Here is an 18,043-nt window from a genome sequence, read left to right on the forward strand (position 1 = left end):
GGGAAGAGGCGGAAGGAGCCCGGGCGGGGCTACAACGCCCCAAGCGGCCAGCAAAGCGCGCGCTCCTCTGGTGACGCCATCAGGGCGCGCCGAGCGTCGTCTTGGCGCCCGCAGAGATGGCGGCGCGCGTCAAGCGGGAGCCTCGCAGCCCCCAGCCGTGGCTGGGTTGCCCGACGGTGGGCTGGGCGCGGGTGAAGCGGGAGTCCGCCGAGGAGGTCGCCATCAAGCAGGAGCCTGTCGAGCCGGAGGAGGAAGAGGATGAGGACGGCGCGGAGGAGCCCACAGGTGGCCCCCAGGACCCCTCCCCTCCACCCCCCTCCCCTCTCTCTGGTGGGGCCTTTGAAGAGGGCCGGTCCCGGCCTGGTGGCAAGCAGGGGATCCCCGGAGGTGCTTTCCTGCCAGGAAGAGGCTGGTCCTGTGAGGGAGATGGCGGCATAAACATTTAGTCAATGAAAATAAACAATTCGTTCCCCTAAAAGGACCTTGGATCCCAGCCACTTCCTATCTTGCCTGTTTCTTTCCGTCTTCACACTAAACGATTCTGTTTTCCCTTTTCAGTCAAATATGGTCGATTTGATCCAGAAGATCGCCGGAGCCGCCATTGTCCCTACTTGGACACCATCAACAAGTCAGTGTCAAAATAAAATTGTATTTGGGGGGATCAGTGAATGAATAACTACAAAAAAATGTGTCAACGCAGAGACTGAACAAACACATCAGGAAACTGTAGGACGGCCAGTTGGTGTATTGTTTGAAGCCTCCTTTGGCAAAAGGATCCCTGGCAAACGGTTCCCGTGAAGGACCTGTAAGCCCCTGATGCAAGATCAACAAAAACACCCCTAGGTGCCCCCCTCCCCTGAATGCTCCAGCCCATGCCTGACTGTCCCTTGTCTGGGGCAGAGATTTCCCAGAAAATGAGGGAAACCTCTTTGGTCCGCCCAATATCTGCAGACAGTTGCCTGTGGTTCTCCCTCCTCCCTGGCCTGTCACTCCAGAATTGGGGAAAGGGCTCTCTCTGCTAGAGAGTGGAGCCTAAGAACTTCTGAGCCCTCTGAGTGGGACACCCACTCAGGGGGCTCAGCCTTCATCCAGGAACGTCTCTGCTTCTGGGTTGACATCGGAGGCTGAGCGTTTTATTTCCACCTTCCCAGATTTCAGGGAATCAAATGTTTGTGTAAATGGAAATAATTTTTCTCTTTCTTAAGAATATGTTTCCTGTGAACAAAGGTCCCTTTCTTGTGCAGAAACAAATGAAAGAATCTGAAGTAGGCAAGAGTCCTTGAGAGTAACACAAGTTTATAAAATACCAGGATTATATATAGAACCCACTACTTAATATTATTTTCAGTTTTTATTTTAAGAAAAGAAGTCCTTGGGAGGAAAATCTCTAGTTCTCGTCTCACAGCTTTAAATCTTTCCTGCGAGGTCTTTATCAGAAAAAAAATGTTTTACTACATGAAATACTAAGATGAGACAGGAAAGGTCATCCCTAATTTAAAAATAGTGGACCTGCCACCATGAGGTGGTGATAGGGATGGTATTTTGTTCCTCTACATCGACTTATCAAGTCCTAAAGTTTCCCTGTAATGCATTATTTGCATATCTTAAATTCACTGGTATGGTGTTGAGAGCTGTGTGTTGTTAAGAATCCCATCTTGTGCCACTGCAGGAGCGTCCTGGATTTTGACTTTGAGAAGCTGTGTTCGATCTCACTCTCACATATCAACGTCTATGCTTGTTTGGTGTGTGGGAAATATTTCCAGGGTAAGCCTATTTCAGTCCCTTCTCCTTTTTGATAGTTGGCCTAGGAACACACATTTTTGATCAGCCTAGTAGAAAAACTTGGTGCATAATACCTGGGGTAGGTGTCTCTTGTCTCATCTTGATGAGCTTAATCTCAAGCAGGTATCACAGCTGATCATTGACATAATAGTCATGAATGAGAGGTCAGCACTTGAAATGCAGCCTCTCCCATCCTTTTTCATAAGGGATGACAGATCAAAATGTTGTGGGATTATCAGCAGCCTTGACACTAACAATTGATTCCCCCACCACCACTCCAAGACATGACTCCCTCCCTCCCTTCCTGCTTGTGGTGCACATAGTAGCCAGTTCTTGCTCATGGGATTGCTCTGCCTCCTGTTTTCTCCACAGGTCGTGGCTTGAAGTCCCATGCTTACATTCACAGTGTCCAGTTCAGTCATCATGTGTTCCTCAACCTTCACACCTTGAAGTTTTATTGTCTACCGGACAACTATGAGATCATTGACTCTTCTCTTGAGGATATCACTGTAGGTGGCTTTCTGGTGAAGAGTGGAGGGGAAAGGTGGGAATGCCCAGCTCGGCTCAACTCATAATATTTAAAATGTCCCTACTCAGACATTCACCCACCATCTATTGTGCAGAAGTGCATTAGAGGGGAGGTTCTTAACCACCCTCCAAAACTAGAGTTCATATCCAAGGTTATAATGCTGCATTTCTACATTGCAAACTGTAAGCCTTGTTTGCTCTCTGAGGAGAGCCAAACTGGGGTGAGCTGATGAGTCTCTCGGTGTGGCCTGGGCTAAGGCTTCCAGCAGGCCATCTCCTCCCTTGCTTCTTCTCTCCTGTTTTCCAGTATGTACTGAAGCCAACCTTCGCCAAGCAGCACATCACCAATTTGGACAGGCAGGCCAAACTCTCCCGTGCCTATGATGGCACCACGTACCTGCCGGGCATTGTGGGATTGAATAACATCAAAGCCAACGACTATGCCAATGCGGTTCTCCAGGTACTGTGCCGTCTTTGAAGGAAAAGCCACTGCAGCCCCACCCCCCTTCCTCAGTGTAATACAATTCAGCACAATGCAATACAATACAGATAGGCCTTGTTTAGGGACTGCCTTGTTTAGTGACCATTCACAAGGTGGTGATGAAAAATAACTTTTTGACCAGTCCTCACATTTATGACCTTGACAGGTCTGACAAACAAAGGAAAGCTGAAGGAAGATCATAAACACAGTTGTGGTTTCGCTTAGAAACCACTTTGCTTAACCAAATAAAAGGTTGGAAGGCACCTTGGAGGTCTTGTAGTCCAACCGCCAGCTCAAGCGGGAGACCTAATGCCATTTCAGACTGTCCAGTCTCTCCTTAAAAACATCATCGTGTGTTTTGTCACTGATTGTACTTATTTATTTGTTAAATTTATTTGCTGCCCGTCTCTCTCTGGGGCTACTCTAGACAGCTTACGAGAATGAAAAGGAAAGCCAAAGAAGTGTAAAGAGAACAAAAGTGAAATAATACAACCATAAAATAAACAATAGTAGAGGAACACAACACACATGCCTCACTATGATTACAAAAGGTGGGCGGGTGGAGAGCAGAGCTGGGGGTGGGTGGAGGTGGGGGCCACCATCAAGTCAGCAATCTCTCTCCCTCCCCCCCAAGCTTGGAACTCTCCCCCTTGAGGGCCCAGGCTTCGTGACTTCGTGATTGCTTTGTATTTGTGTGTGTCATGTAGGCCTTGTCAAACGTGCCACCCCTGCGGAATTACTTCCTGGAGGAAGAGAATTACAAGGACATCAAGCGTCCTCCAGGGGATATCATGTTCCTGCTGGTCCAGAGGTTCGGGGAGCTCATGAGGAAGCTGTGGAACCCCCGGAACTTCAAGGCTCATGTCTCTCCCCATGAGATGCTGCAGGCTGTGGTTCTGTGCAGTAAGAAGAACTTCCAGATCACCAAGCAGGGTGAGAGGCTGCCGGAGTTCAAAGGCTGAGAAGAATACCTGGAAACATCCGGGGTGGTTTCTCAGTGGAACTATCAATTCGGCCACCTGGTCATAGGGAGCACATGACCCCTTTGCATCTGAATTGGGAGTATTCCCCATTTGGATATTTAGATGCACGAAGGGCAGCAAAGGGCTACTGAGGCCCTCAGTAAGGGGGAGGGGAACAGCGTTCCTCCACGTATGACCCCCTTTTGTAAAGCTTTAAACCTGATCTGGGGGGCGGGGAGATTCTGCTTTAGTCAGGGGGCCCAGAGCGAGGTTATGGGGATGCTCGGATGATCCCTTCCTTTCATGGCCTTGCCCTTCTCTCCTTGGCAGGGGATGGAGTTGACTTTCTCTCCTGGTTCCTGAATGCCTTGCACTCTGCTCTTGGGGGCACCAAGAAGAAGAAGAAGAGTAAGTGAAAGGTGTTGCTGCCTCTGATAAGTTATGTCGCCTTTTGTAAGACTATGTAAAGCTTCAGGGTTTTGAAGGAAGCCCTCCTCAAAGCCCTCCTGAAGTAATTCTGGTCCTCTTAACCAAATAAGGAGATCCTCTCAGAGTTACCCCAGAGGCAGGGATGACCAAGGAATCCTACCGCATGACTTCCCTAGTGCATTGGAGCATTGCAGGGGTGCTGCCTTGGCTATCCCTCCAAGGCTGAGGGGGAAGAGCTCTCAGCTGATGCTTCTTGAGGCAGATGGACCAGAACATGGTCCATTAGCAGCCCTTGCTGGCCAGAAGCCTCAGCCGGCCCATCCTGCTTCTCCCCATGTCACCAAATCCCTCAGGACCCCACAGGCTTTCCTGTCGTTCTTCCCTTTTCCTCCTGCTGACCTCCCTAGGCAGACTTTCTCTGCGCGTGGACTCATCTCTCCCTTTGTATTGGTCCTATGTTAATTATAGTGTCATTTGAAAAGTCAGCCTCTGGCCCTTCGAATCTTTTCATGCCCTGGACGGGGTTACTGTGAGAATTGCCTCTTTCTAAGTGACCCTGCCTGAGCCTCGGCTAGGACCCAGTGGGCAAAACTGCCATTGGGGAGGTTTTGGCAGTCGGAATCTATTTCTCTCTTTGTTCACATTGAGTTACAAATAGATGCCTTTGCACTTAAAACAAAATATCTCTAGCCAATGTAAAAAATGTTGGAAATCTGTTGATTAAAAACATGAAATAGAGGGCTGAAAAAGTTGTATTCTCTTCTGTTCTCTCCCCTCTGGTCTGCAGCCATTGTAACCGATGTCTTCCAAGGCTCCATGCGGATATTCACCAAGAAATTACCACACCCTGATCTGGTGAGTTGCAGGCGGGCTGAGTTGCATTTTTTGCCCGAAAAAGAAGAGAGCAGAGGGGAAGAACAGCTGAAGTGAACAAGAGGAAAGCTTATCTTTGCTAGGATAGTTAAATGAGAACCTCAGTTCTTCATAGGCATGCTGGACGTTGACTCCTACACCTGGGCACTTGACCACTAAAAGGCCCTTTGGCCGGTCCAGCACCTCACCCCATGGCTTCAGGGGTCTCTGGGGCGGCCCGGCTTATTCGGCTCATGGCGTTGCTCTTTCAGCCTGCAGAAGAAAAGGAGCAGCTGCTCCAGAATAACGAGTATCAAGAGAAAATGGTGGAGTCCACTTTCATGTACCTGACCCTGGATCTCCCCACCGCCCCTCTCTACAAGGATGAGAAGGAGCAGCTCATCATCCCACAAGTCCCACTTTTCAATATATTGGCCAAGTTTAATGGAATCATGGAAAAGGTAATTCCTGGGCTCCTAAAGCCCCAACTGCGACCGAGCCCCCGTTTTGGCCGCCAGCCCCAGCGGTCTCGGCTGCCTTCGTTCTATAAGCGCAAACCTTCCGTGGAGAGAATGCCACCTGTTTCCTTGATTGCAGGGGAAGGGAAGGGCCTCATCCATGCAAGCAGGGAGAGCCAGGATTCTTTCCCCAAAGGGCTGAAGTCCCTTTGCTGGGTCAAGGAATCTCTCCTCCTGGGAGGGAAAGAGTAGATGAGCAGGGGGCCTGGTCCTCTTGCTGCTCCCTCTCCTGGGCACTGCCTGTGGCTCCCATCAAGACCTGTCCTAGGCAGTAGATGGATTGACGGAAGGGGCTTCTGGACACTGGTGAAGGCAGCCCTAAAGACACCCTGGCCTGTGCCCCTCTCCTGTCCCCAGCTGAGGTCATGCATCCCCCGGGATACAAGACAATAAGGGGCTGTGTTGAAAAGGATCATGAGCTGGAGAGATTGGAGCTGTTGCTTATTGTTGGCATGGAGCCCCGATGCTTGCTGGGTATAAAGAAACTAGGGCAAAACAGTCGTGTTGAAGCAAAGATGTCTTGGCTTCCCTGGGAAAGTGAAAAAAAATCTTTTTGCCCTTCAGGAATACAAGACCTACAAAGAGAACTTCCTGAAGCGCTTCCAGCTCACCAAGCTGCCTCCGTACCTGATTTTCTGCATCAAGAGGTTCACCAAGAACAACTTCTTTGTGGAAAAGAATCCCACCATTGTCAACTTCCCCATCACGTATGTATGGAGGGCCCTTCTCCAGGGAATCTGTGCTGCCTTGGCAAATGCCAGAGGCCAGGGTTGGGATTGGGAAGGCCAGATGGGTGGGAGACTCTGAGCCCATCAGGGGAAGCGTCGGCGTTCCTGGTCGATCAGATGGTTGAAAGGGGCAGGATAAGCGCCAGCAGAGGCTCTAGGCTCTTTCTAGGGACTTTGTAGGGAAAGGAGGCCAGGGAGTGTGGCTACATTGGCCCCAGTCTGCCTCTAGGGAGTTCAGAGGGGAAACGGGTCTTCCCCCCCCCCCCTTGCGTTTTTGGCCTGCGTTTTGTTGTAGCGGTGAGAAATCACAAAGACCAAAGATGATGGAGGGCTTAGTGGAAGTCAGAGACATGTCCGAAGCCTTCTGGCCCCTGAAGCCCCTTCCCCTTCTCTGGAGGGCCACAAGGGTAGGAGATCCTTTCTCTGTGAGAGATCCGCCCTCAGAGCCTTAAGGGCGACTTCTCTGCTTAGGAACGTGGATCTGCGGGAATACCTCTCGGAGGAAGTGCAGGCCGTGCACAAGAACACCATCTATGACCTCGTTGCAAACATCGTGCATGATGGGAAGCCTACGGAAGGGGCCTACCGGATCCACGTGTTGCATCACGTGAGTTTTTTGCTCCCCCCAAGGGTTCCCCTGCCAGCCTTCAGCCCTGGGCCCTGATTCCCCTTGGGGCCTCCCTCTTGGTCTTGGGCCATAACCTCTGACCTGGACGGGGCTCTTGCAGGGCACAGGCAAGTGGTATGAGCTGCAGGACCTGCAGGTGACGGATATTCTCCCCCAGATGATCACGCTGTCTGAGGCTTACATCCAGGTGAGTGCTTGGCCTTCTGCTGCCCACCCAAAGCCACAGAGCTCAGAGTGGCCGCTCCCTCCCTCACACGAGCTGACTTCATTTCAATAGATCTGGAAAAGGAGAGACAGCCAAGAAGCGAGCCACCAACAAGGAACGTGAAGGAGGAGCCTGGCGCGCAACAGGCCTGGTTAGAGGCTGGGACATTGCTGCAAAGACTGGTGGTTGCCTGGGCCGTTCAGAATTTTCTTTCTGCACCTGGAGAGGCCCTTGCTGGCACTTTGGTCCTGATGCAGCCCCAGCAAGCGGCTCATCTGGGTACCAGGACAGCCCTGTTTCACCTTCCATTTGGAGGTCTTGCAGGGGGATGGGCGCTTCGGCTCCTCTCTGTGCATTAAAGAGGCATGCTGGTTTCCCCCCCCCAACCCTGCTGTTTTCCTGCTCTTCTTCTCTTCCTGCCCCCAGGGAGGTGTGATTCAAACAAGGCATCCCATCCACAGAGGGTTTGTGTTAGACTTGTGTTAGTATTGTTTAGATGCTGCTTTTGGCTAGATGGGAAGAAGCACTCAATGGGAACAAATACTTTGAAGGTAACATAATGGAGTAGTTAACTGTCTAAAGAGCTGCTTCACCAGGGAAGGAGGCCTGGGGGTGTGTGTGTGCTCCAATTGTGAAACACGATCCCTTGGAAAACAATACACTTCGACTGGAAGACCCCCACGGGTTGCTTGTTATTCTCTGGGCACAATTTAGGGGGATTGTGTTAATGTTTCCTCTCCTGAATGATCAGCTGAAGGACTCTGTAACTGGAGGAGGCCTGAGCACGGGGTCATTTGAGGGGGGGGATCCTAACGTTGACCAGCCCTTGGGAGAAGGAGGGGGCTATAAATCAAATCAATGGCGTTTAAGCTCTCTCCTGGGTGGCAGATGAGCAGAGGCACAGTTCCAGCCTGACATTGGCGCATCTCTGAGGGAGAAATTCGTATTTTTATTACTAATAAATGAGGGCTCTGCTGTTCTTGCTTAGTTCCAAGGTTCCGTAATCCCTTTTCCTTGAACCTCTGACCGAGGGAGCCTCAGTTCCTTGTTTGTCTGCGTGAGTGTCCAGGGCTCAACAGTCCTGAAGTATGAAGACAGAGCTTGTCTTTTCTAGGGTTGCAATTGAGCTGCAACCCTAGAAAAGGGCGCGGCTCCTTTAAGGAGTCAGGGGGTGCTTGGCTCAGATTGATCCCAGGCCCCTGCATGGCCAGATCCTCCACTTCCCTCCCCAAAACATTTCTATATTTCTAATGGCAGCTTGGTGGGATTCTCAGTTGTGTGTCATTAGGGTAAAAAACCGCCTCAAGAATTCTCATGTCATCTCATATAGGCACGTAGCTTGCACAAGGACAAGGCTTCATCAGTGTGATCTGGAGGTTAATTTTAATAGTTGAGATTCTTTTCTGCCTCTGCAATCAAGGGGAGAGGAGCAGGGCTGTCTTGCCTTCAGCTGGCCTCCTCGCTTGGTTACAACCATACATGATCCTGGCAGTGCTTTGTAGCCTAGAGGAGGATGGGGGAGAGAGAAATCAGATCCTTGTGAGCCCCTCCAACATTCTGAGAAGAGGCTTCTAGCACCTGAATTCATTTGAAATCCGTCCCTTTGGGCTCAGGCTGGTTCCCAACTGGGTCCTCATGGAATTGCTGGGACTGAAGTAGCCCTGAAGGTGAGCTGGTAGCTGCTGGCTGCATAAAGTGGCCGGCTTTGGGGGAGGCCAAAGGGGAAAGCCCAATCCTCACCTTGCACTGCTTGGCTGCACTCAAGCTGGAGCACCAGTAAGTGGGTCCCTGGGCACAAGAAGTGGCACTCTGCAAAAGTTGCTCAGCTGTGCAGGCACCCAGTTCCTGCGGAGGGACAAGAGGAAATGGAGGCCCACCTCTTCCTCCCCCATCACAAGAGGAAGAGGGGAATAGTTTGACTTCACTGGCCACCCCGTCTGGTATTTGCCGGTCTCTGTTCCCCAGGTGCCTTCAAGCTCTCTGCCCACGCTCCCCCTTTCTCCTTGGAGTGAACCATTTGCAGGCAGCAGCTCTCTGCAATGGGTCGGCTCTGATTCCTTAATCTGGAGAAGCAGAAGAGAGCAGCAGCAGCTGCCACCCTCGCACTCAGTGCCTGCTCCTTTTGGAACCGGGAAGAAGAGGTCCCCATCAGAGCAGGGCTCTCGGGATCCCCTTGGACCAGAACAGAGGAGGCTTCATCCCTTTCCATGCTCGGCTTGAATCCCAAAGAGATCTTCCCAAATGGGGGTCCTATGCATCTGCGCCTTTTTTCTCTATCTTTGCTCCCCCAGCCCAGAATATACGGCTTGGATTATAAACACCTGTCCAGGTGTCTTCCCAGGGCACATGGCCTGTGTGTTGGCTCCAACTGCTTTGCCTCTTAGGATTAGTTAGAATGCCCCCCCTTCCTACCTGGCAGGTAATCTGTGAGTCCCAGGGCTTCATTAACAGTGCGGAGAGCTTCTGCTGGTGCTGGTAGAGGAAGTGGTGGCACTGCAAAAGAAGAGTCAGGTGGAGAGGGAAATGCGTCTTCTGGGCCATTGGCCTCACATCCCCCAACCCACCGCCTGAACAGAGGGAGCGCAGGTGAAAGGGGGGGGGGAACCTCTCCGGATGATCTGGATGATCTCCCTGAATGTTTAAGAACTTTTCCGAAGCCCTGGAAGCTGCCATGGCTGGAGGTGTTGAGGGCTGTGAAAGAAAGTTCTGAAATGGCCACAGAGGGTCCAGTTCAGGGGTGTCAAACTCCATTTCATTGGGGGCCACATCAGGGTTGTGTTTGATCTCAAGAGCTGGGGGAGGGGTTGAGTGTGGCCAGCTTGACATCACTCGTGTCGGGGGCACCTGTGGAGGCCCAGGTGGGGCTGGGGGGATCCATTACCTCAGTGGAGGAAGGTGAGGTCAGGGAGAGGGCCAAAGCCTTCACCAGAGGAGCCTGGCCGTCTGCTGGTGGCCAAGTGCTAAGGCAGGACTTCGCCTGCTTTTTTCCTTTTCCTTCCCTCTTCCCTCCTTTCTTTTTCCTCTCTGCTCTCTTTCCATCTTCCCTTCTTTTTCTTTGTCTTTCCTCTTCCTTTCTCCTTTCCTGTCCCTTCCTGGATGCTCAAATGCAAAGGGCAAAACGTTTCTCCTTTTGCTTTGCGTTTCTTTTGCTAGCCCTCGGCCAAAGGAAATGGAGCCCAGGGAGAGCGGGGGGGGGGGGGGTTCTGAAAATATTCTTTGAAAGAGATGCAGCTTTCATGAAAGACGGAGAGTCTTTAATGGTTTTTAGGCAGAGCTAGACTGGCCCCAGAATATTAGTGCTTTGGGGACACATTACCTTGGCATGAGCTAAGCCCCATGTGCTATTCAGTGTCCCATCCTGTCTGCCTGTGTCACACTTTCAAAAGAAAGGTTCATCCTGCACTCCCGGGAAAGATGGCATGCTAAGCTTCAGGGGGCAGCCTCACCTGAGGCCAGGAAGGAAAGGAAGGGCTACAGGCTGTGGACAAGGCTGCCTCCACTGCCTTCCGGGTGCCATTTGCCCCCATAGATGCCTTCACTTGGCCGCTGATCATGAGGCACATCTGGCATCCCTCAGCTGTGGCTGGCAAAGGGGGCTCTGCGGAGAAGCACAAAGTGATGCTGGGATTAGATGGGGGGAGGGAGGGGGTGTGCCCCCAAGGAAGCCCTTTCCAGTCTCTGCTTCCCTGGAGGGGCATCAACTGCAGCAGTAAGTCCCTTTTTCCCAAACCTCTCCCCCACATGAGAGTTTTCCCCCAGGCATGGAAGGCAAGTGCTGTTTCTTTTTGGAAATGCTGAGAGAAGCTGCTGTCTTCCAAAAACAGATTTCATGGGAATGGATCCCAAAGAATATCTGGGTGATGGAGTCATGGCCTCCAAGCATGTTTTCATCTGGATATGGAGGACTGGCTCTCCTGGAGGTCAGCAAACCTTTTTCATGCCATTCAGGTATTGGCAGATATCTCCCTTTTGAACAGCCTTGCCTTGCTGGAGGCCCAGCGTCTGCCCCACTCTGCTCCCGCCCCTGTTTGGCCACAGCCTCCTCTGCGCTGGGCTTGGCTTATTCCACTCCCCGCAGGCCCATTGCTTGCTGGGTTGTCTGGTTAGTCATTCCCTGGCCTGGGAAGAGAGAGAAAGGGGCAGCCTACTGAGCTCCTTTGTACCTGGACTGCAGTTTTCCTCCGAGGCACACATCAGCATCATCCCACAGATCAGGCGTGGGCCCAGCTTGCTCACAATTGTGTCCACGATGATCACCGTGTATTTCTCCATCAGACACTGGCACATGCCAGCCACAACCCCTGGCAGAATGTAGCAGAGTTTGGACATGGCTTTGCCAATAGTGGCCTGGGGAAAGAGCGGATATGTCAGCAGGGAGGTCAACTCGCCCAACGCTGGCTTCCATTAGTCCCTTTCCAGGAAGGCTTTCCCAGCCGCCTGCAGCACAATGGGACCCCTCACAGTGGCCAGGTGGGTGTGGCCGATCGCTCAAGGGCACAGCTGCTGGCATGGCAGCCCGATGATGCCCTACCTTGGGGATGACCGACTCAGCCTTGCCAATAAACGTCTTGCACAACCAGCAGAGAGGCAGGGGAATGGGCAGAAGCTCCTGCGGGGACTCCTAGCAAAAGAAGAGCTGGTCACTCTCACGCCACGCAGAGCCTGATCTTGACAGCTGCCCAGGTGTCTTCCAGAAACAGCAGCAGCAAAAACCCTCCCTCCCCAGTTTCTCCCCACATGGACCCCATAGTGGAACTGGGATCCTCCCCTCCTGCTCTTTCTTCACTCCCCTCCCTCTCGGCCTTTGTAAAGGGCTTAAAAGAGAAAGCTTGAAGTTTGGAAGAATGAAGAGGCTTATGTAGAAGAGCACCTGGTCTTCCCATTTTTCCAAGCCTCCCCTTCTCTCCCCTGCTGAGAAAGGAGGAGTCCCACAAGCCCTTGGTATGGGGCTGTGGGCACTTGGAAACCCAATTTACCTGAGTGTGGCCAGTGGGCAGAATGGGTCTCTGGCCTTGCAGCTGTGGAAGGAGCTGCTCCAGCCCTCTGAGCAGCTGCATGAAGCCATCCTGGCTTCCTGGAAGGTCAGCTGGACAGGCCCCCAGCTGGGTGCATATGATGCTGGGACCCTAATGGGGAGAAAGGGCACAGCCTATAGAGTGGCCAGCAGAGGCAGCTGGACCCTGAGTGGGAAGATCTCTTGCATGATCTCCAAGGTGGTGTGGTACAAGAGTCTTACACAGAAAGCCTTCTCAGGAGAGCTAAAGGGGCTGTTGGATGCTGCCTGGCCATTCTGGGAACTCCCAACCTCATCCATGCGTATCTTGAGATAAGCCCTCCATCCTCCCCAACCCAGAGACTCTGAGATTGGAAGAAGAGCTTGGGATCAAGGCATCTGCTTGTTCACAAGGAGTAACTACTTACAAGTTGTTTTTCCAGGCTGGCAATTAAACGGGCATAGTAGTCCTTTACCAGGGCCTGGCACTGAGGGATAAGTGTCTGAAGTGGCAAATTGGTACATTCCTGCTCCAAATACTTCTGGAAGGCTTTCTGTTGAGAGATGAATTATGTGAAGAGGATTGAGCAAGAAGGGTTGGACCAAGGGTCATATTTCCCCCCCCCCCCACTTCAGCTGGAAGCCGCTGAGACCAGTTGGCTCTGTCCACAGCTTCAAAGTCAGAAAAACATTTGAGGCAATAGAAGAATCGCAGAACAACAATAGAGTTGGAAGGAAGTCTTCTAGTCCTCCTGCTCAAGCAGGAAACACTAGACCATTCTAGACAAATGGCTGTTCAGCACCCATAACTTCTGGAGACAAGAAGAAAAAATCAACTGCGCAGCTGAGTTTGGAAAAGCATAAGAAGATTAGCAGGTGCTCCAATAGCGTTCTCGCTGGTACATTAATGGATTGCTTTGTCACCTTAAAGGCCGATTCCTTGGCCATGCGCACCAGAATGGAGACAAGTTGTTTGCAATCTGCACACATGTCCTCCTGGAAGAAAAAGGGATTTCCCCTCTGAGAACCTCTTCCCCAAGGCCTTTGTTCCCCCGTCCCGAAGGGTCTCCTCTTCCCTGGGCTTCAAGATGTTGACTTCTGAGCCCTGGCAGCCAAGGAGACCAGTGGACACCGTTAGCCCTTTGAAGTAGTCCAGTTAAGAAACACCAACCATAGAGTTCTAGTTATGGTAAGATTCCATTCACAGAATCTTTCAAGACTATTTCTCTTCTCTTTTTAGTCTCTGGGAAACTAGGGAGGGTCCCATCAGAATGTCTCTCGTGCTCCCCCCCCCCACCTCTGGGCAGAAATGCCTGGCATCTTTCATGGCCATGCCTATATACTGATGGCAACAGCAGAAGGCAGGAGAGATTCTTTGATTAATGTTTTCAGTAAGTAGAAATTTATTTGATTCATGTTACCAGTAGATTAGGATGTCTTTCAAATAACAGACAAGCTCTCCACAAGGAATGTAGAGTCTGATAAGAACTGGTTCAAGTTGCCGAGAACAAGGATTCTCCTTTATTATTGTACATAGACTTAAACTTTAGAAATTTGCAACATTAATGTGGGAAACGCACCTCCTGAATATGAGGATGAGGCTTAACAAGATGATATTAAGAATATTAAGGGATGCTATGAAATGTCATAGCATGCTACCTACTAACACTATTGACTGTTCACCGATGCGTCAAATGATGTCAGCCAATGAAAGAACTCATTACAAACCCAATGGGTTTGAACTGAATATAAAGTGATTCTCCATCTTTCTAAGAGTCCTTTTTCCTCTTTTGGGTTAGGTGCCCCCCCTTACTTGTTTACATAACAAAGGTATTATTAATCTACATCTCTGGCTGGGGTGTTCTTTGGGCAAGGCCCACTGGGCTAATGGATCTGCTGACCTTTATGGCTAACAACAATGTCACAATACCTACATTGCTGATTCTGTTCCAGACACTCACATCGCTGGCTTGATTCCACCCAGTCTGGACACAGTAATCCAAAGCATCACACTTGATAGCAGTCATTAAGTTGCTGCACCAGTACGCTGCTCCCTTGGCACATTCATTCTGGATCTTGCTGGTTAGGACTGGGAAGGGAAGGAGAAGGTCAACTTGTTACTGATTGTACGCAGTGAGGATAGAAGAAACAGAATGCATTAAAAACTATTTTAGTCTGACCTTCTGTTCAGGGTGAATATATATTATCTCCATAAAAATTCTCTAAAATAGGTTAAGATGTTGATTGGCTCAACATCTTAACAATTCATTTCATGGGACACTAAGATGTTGAACCTTGAGTCATCTCCCACTAATGACTTAAGTTTACTTTATTGTCACTGCACCTTGTACAACGGAATTAAATGCCATCTTCAATGTACACTATAACTATAAAAATAAAACACAAACACACATCCTTCACATTCTATACAATTGAATTGAAAACACAATATGGCATTAGTATTGCACTATACAGTAGAATTCAATATAGTTATTGCCCTGGGGTAGAAGCTGTTTTTCACCCTATTTGCCCTTGTTTTTATTGTCCTGTACCATCTTCCAGATGGTAATAGTTCAAAAAAGGGTGCCTAGGATGAGATGGATTTTTAAGGATGTTGAATTTTCTTAAGGCAGCAGGAGCTATGAAGCTCTTCCAAAGAGGGGAGAGGACAACCAATGACCCTTTGAGCAATGACCTTGACCCTCTGGAGCACTGTCCCATCTGTCCCTGTGCAACTGGCAAAGCAGACACAGGTGCAGTAAGTTAAAATACTCTCTCTGATGCAGCGATAGAAGGTCACCAGTTTTTCATTCAGTTGTTGTTGCCTGAGAAGTCTCAGGTCGTATAATCTTATGGTATTTGCTGACATTATTCTGCTTGCCAAAATAATAGCGCAGGTATTCCTCAACTTATGACTGCAGTTAGCAACAGACTTTCCATTGCTAAGCATTATAGCCATGAAGTGCAACGTTGGTTGGCAATAGCAATCCCAGCAGCCATTGGAACTTCAGAAGGGGAGGGGGAGGCATTAAATGGGAAGTGAAGGTGGTCCCAGGTAAGAGGTGTAGAGGTGCTGCACAGGGGGGGGAGAACCTGAGAGTTCCTGGCAGGCCCAAAAAGTGCGGAACAAGTTCAGGGAGGCTAGTCAAAGAATATGCTGTGACTTCAAATGGTCACTGAGCAAATACATTGTCAAATAAATCTATTTTATAAGGCCATTGAGCCTTTAGCTAGTCTGAAATAAAAAGCCTAACAATCTTACCCCAGGAGTGTAACTGAAATAGACCAAGCGCATTTTACAAGTAGAGCATTTTGTCACTCGTGTAAAAAGGAGGAGTTTGCCATCTGTTTTGTTTTTCTTTGCAAATATAAACACCCATGATGAAGACACTGAGAGAGACGGAATCAAGGATGAATTCTATTGACCAACAAAACCTGATGGCGGCTGGGTAAAATTGTAAAGGCAAAACCTGGTGCTGGATGTAGAGAAGAGGCAGGAAGCATCCCCAGCTGATCTTTGACCAAAAATGGGCCAAACTGTGATGGGCTCTGGGGGGGGGGGGCTTTGCCCTTCCCCCATCTGGGTTCAGAAATCAGAAAATCACCTCTTAGCATTCCTGAATTAAGTCTTCTGAGGGGTTGGATCAGAAAATGTTGGGGGCAATATAAAACAAATGTCACTCGCCCCACCACCTCTCCATCTTTACTGCTTTATAAGTAAATCAAGACGCGGCGGATACCCAATCCCCCTTCCTCCTCCTATTTTCTCCTCCCCAACAGCCCCCCCTTCCTGGTAAAGAGGTTGGGTGGAGAGGGAGGGACGGCCCAAATGTCATCCAGGCAGCAGCTTTTAACTAAGGGCCAAGAGCCTTTTCCTCCATTTTGGGGTCTCTTACTAAGCAGCCTGCCCGAATGGTGGCAAGCCAGGGGCCTTCTTTCACTCAATGCCTCCCTGCCCCCCTTGCTTACCCAGGCCTCCAGAGAGCAGGCTGAGCAGGATCAGGGACCACATGGTGAGTTGTCTGACATGCATCCCAGGGCTGGGATGGGGCCCTTTTTATTCTATTCTGAGTGAGCAGAAGCAGCCAATGGAGAGGCTGATGGAGGTGCATCCCCTCCTCGGCACCTCCCAACTCATTCTCAGCCCTGTGCGACTCTCCCGGGAAGGTGGTTTCCAGGTCCTCCAGATGAGGCGTCTTCAGAGGACGTGGCGTTTGCAACTTGGGACGGGCGCTTCAGATGTGCCGTCACCTGGTGCTCCCTTTCAGCAATGGCTTGCCTGAAACACAGCATGTTTGCCCCAACATCTTCAGGGATGAGGAGAGCTGGCAGGTGCTGAGCTGACTCTCCCACAGCTGAGCCCAGGCATGTCCTGGAGCGCGTCGCCCTTGTCTCTGCCACGTGTTGAAGCCTCCTGGCAGGTCACACACAGAACCGGCCTCTTAGTGCAGGTGCCACGGCTCAGCTGGGACCCCTCGGAAGGAGACCCCCCTCTTGGCCTTCCTGCAGAACTGAAAACATTGATTGAAAATTGCCACCATTACTCTATTTACATGTAATCAATATTATTTATTAATGCCATGTTGTTAAATGCAATTTTAATACTGTATTCACTAAAATGCAGAAAAGATAATTTCCCCAAACCCTGCAGCTTTGCTAAGGCAGTGAGGGGCTCCGAAGGCACCTCCTGGCCAAGAGGTGGAGTGGCTGGAACTCCATTTTGTGGGCGAGAGTGCCAAGATCCCACTGGGGGCTGAGGAGAATCTGTCCCCCTCCCCTTAAGACAGCTTTTTGTGGCAGGACTGATTGCTTTTCAGTTAGGTGGGCGTGTGGGGCCTGGCCTCCCTCTTCATTAAGCAGTGAGGCCACTCTTGAAATGGGCTAAGCCCCCTCTTAAGTGAAGCCCCCTTGAAATGGGCTTATGCAACTGAGCAAACACCTTCTGAATAGGCCCCTTTATCCGTCTGTGGGCGGGGAGCAAGGAGAGGGTCCTCCTTGAGAGAAGTGGAGGCACTAGAGGAAGAGAGGCCTTTCTCCTCCTCTTACACCTAACTCTCTTCTTTACCTTCCAGATTTTTCGTTTGGGAAATACAGGGAATTAAGCAGGTCACGTGAAGGAAAAAGAAAAGCACAGACTTTATGCATAGGGATACTCCAGATGCACACAATATGAGAGAAAATGGGGGGGGGGAATTGTGACCCAAAGGCTTAGTTTTTAAACACTTGGTTACATCTGTGTAATTGTGTTTAACTGAACAGTAACACAGGTGGCCTTTGGGCTATGGCGGCAGTTGGGACCTAGATTGCCCTTAAGTGACTGCTTCGCTTACCTGTGACACTCCCTGCAGCCTAAGGGGCTCTCATAACCCCACGACTTGTGGGTTGGTAAAGGGGAAGTTGTCCCAGCTAAGGAGTGGGGGGGAGGGAGTTGGGTTGCCACCAGGAATCAGGGAGGTCTTGGGAGCTCCGATGCAGCTGCAGGCTGAGTTGGGGGAGGCCGAGGCAGGGCTGGCCCAGAACCGGCTATGCTGAAGTGCAGAGAGGTCAAAGGATGGGAGGGGGCTCCATGGGGCCGGAGTGCAGGAAGATTTACCAGAGTGACTGGTGACCTTTTCCTGCAGGTCCCCATTGATGCCGCTGGTGGGAAAGTGGGAGGGAGGGCCCCGAGTGGAGACCGTGTGAGTGGGGCCACCGCAGCCAGGCTCCCACCTGTTCAGAGCCGGCATCACCTGCGTGGCTAAGCGAATGGCTGGCAGGCAGGAGCAGCTCAGGGCAGCACTCAGCTCCTTGGCCTCCTAAAAGTTGCTGAGTTAGATGCAACTGGCCATCGGCTGAGTTTAAAGACCGATTCGTGGCCTTCTAAGGGTTTGGAAGGGAATTGCTGAAGAAGCGTCTCCGGGATCCTGCAGAGGAATGCCTGCGACGCCCGATGGATTC

At 50.7% G+C, this 18,043-nt stretch overlaps 2 protein-coding genes across 3 annotated transcripts; one reads left to right on the plus strand and one right to left on the minus strand.

Annotated features, from left to right (window-relative positions):
• Nucleotides 1–86: 86 nt before the first annotated feature.
• USP39 (ubiquitin specific peptidase 39) lies at nt 87–7,790 on the plus strand. Its single transcript, XM_014058409.2, has 13 exons — nt 87–285; nt 559–628; nt 1,670–1,764; nt 2,155–2,291; nt 2,618–2,770; nt 3,499–3,724; nt 4,084–4,161; nt 4,970–5,037; nt 5,307–5,495; nt 6,117–6,259; nt 6,752–6,887; nt 7,009–7,095; nt 7,186–7,790. The coding sequence occupies exons 1-13, from the start codon at nt 117–119 to the stop codon at nt 7,234–7,236; spliced, it is 1,602 nt and encodes a 533-aa protein (XP_013913884.1). The 5' UTR covers nt 87–116; the 3' UTR covers nt 7,237–7,790.
• Nucleotides 7,791–8,477: 687 nt separating this feature from the next.
• Nucleotides 8,478–16,384, minus strand: SFTPB (surfactant protein B). 2 transcript variants are annotated; one of them, XM_014058411.2, is made up of 11 exons: nt 16,076–16,384; nt 14,068–14,195; nt 13,031–13,102; nt 12,535–12,660; nt 12,090–12,239; nt 11,645–11,734; nt 11,277–11,460; nt 10,560–10,711; nt 9,526–9,606; nt 8,854–8,958; nt 8,478–8,616 (listed from the first exon to the last, which is right to left on the minus strand). In XM_014058411.2, exons 1-11 carry the CDS (start codon nt 16,137–16,139, stop codon nt 8,581–8,583), a joined length of 1,188 nt encoding a protein of 395 aa, XP_013913886.1. In that variant the 5' UTR covers nt 16,140–16,384; the 3' UTR covers nt 8,478–8,580. The 2 variants fall into 2 exon arrangements, with proteins under 2 accessions (XP_013913886.1, XP_013913885.1); XM_014058410.2 differs by having other exon boundaries at nt 14,041–14,195; nt 16,076–16,378.
• Between the last annotated feature and the right edge of the window lie 1,659 nt (nt 16,385–18,043).

Source organism: Thamnophis sirtalis, unplaced genomic scaffold (assembly GCF_051295495.1).
Source record: "Thamnophis sirtalis isolate CommonGarterSnake01/CBP01778 unplaced genomic scaffold, rThaSir2_p1.2 scaffold_2, whole genome shotgun sequence".
In the NCBI taxonomy this organism is placed as follows: Eukaryota; Metazoa; Chordata; class Lepidosauria; order Squamata; family Natricidae; genus Thamnophis; species Thamnophis sirtalis.

Coding starts and splice junctions, on each gene's coding strand:
- USP39 (XM_014058409.2), top strand. CDS start 117: ATGGCGGCGCGCGTCAAGCGGGAGCCTCGCAGCCCCCAGCCGTGGCTG. Junction 2,771..3,498: donor ATGCCAATGCGGTTCTCCAG/GTACTGTGCCGT, acceptor TGTGTCATGTAG/GCCTTGTCAAACGTGCCACC. Junction 6,260..6,751: donor ATTGTCAACTTCCCCATCAC/GTATGTATGGAG, acceptor TTCTCTGCTTAG/GAACGTGGATCTGCGGGAAT.
- SFTPB (XM_014058410.2), bottom strand. CDS start 16,139: ATGCATGTCAGACAACTCACCATGTGGTCCCTGATCCTGCTCAGCCTG. Junction 14,196..16,075: donor CCTGCTCTCTGGAGGCCTGG/GTAAGCAAGGGG, acceptor TTCCCTTCCCAG/TCCTAACCAGCAAGATCCAG. Junction 8,959..9,525: donor ACTCACAGATTACCTGCCAG/GTAGGAAGGGGG, acceptor GTCCCTCCGCAG/GAACTGGGTGCCTGCACAGC.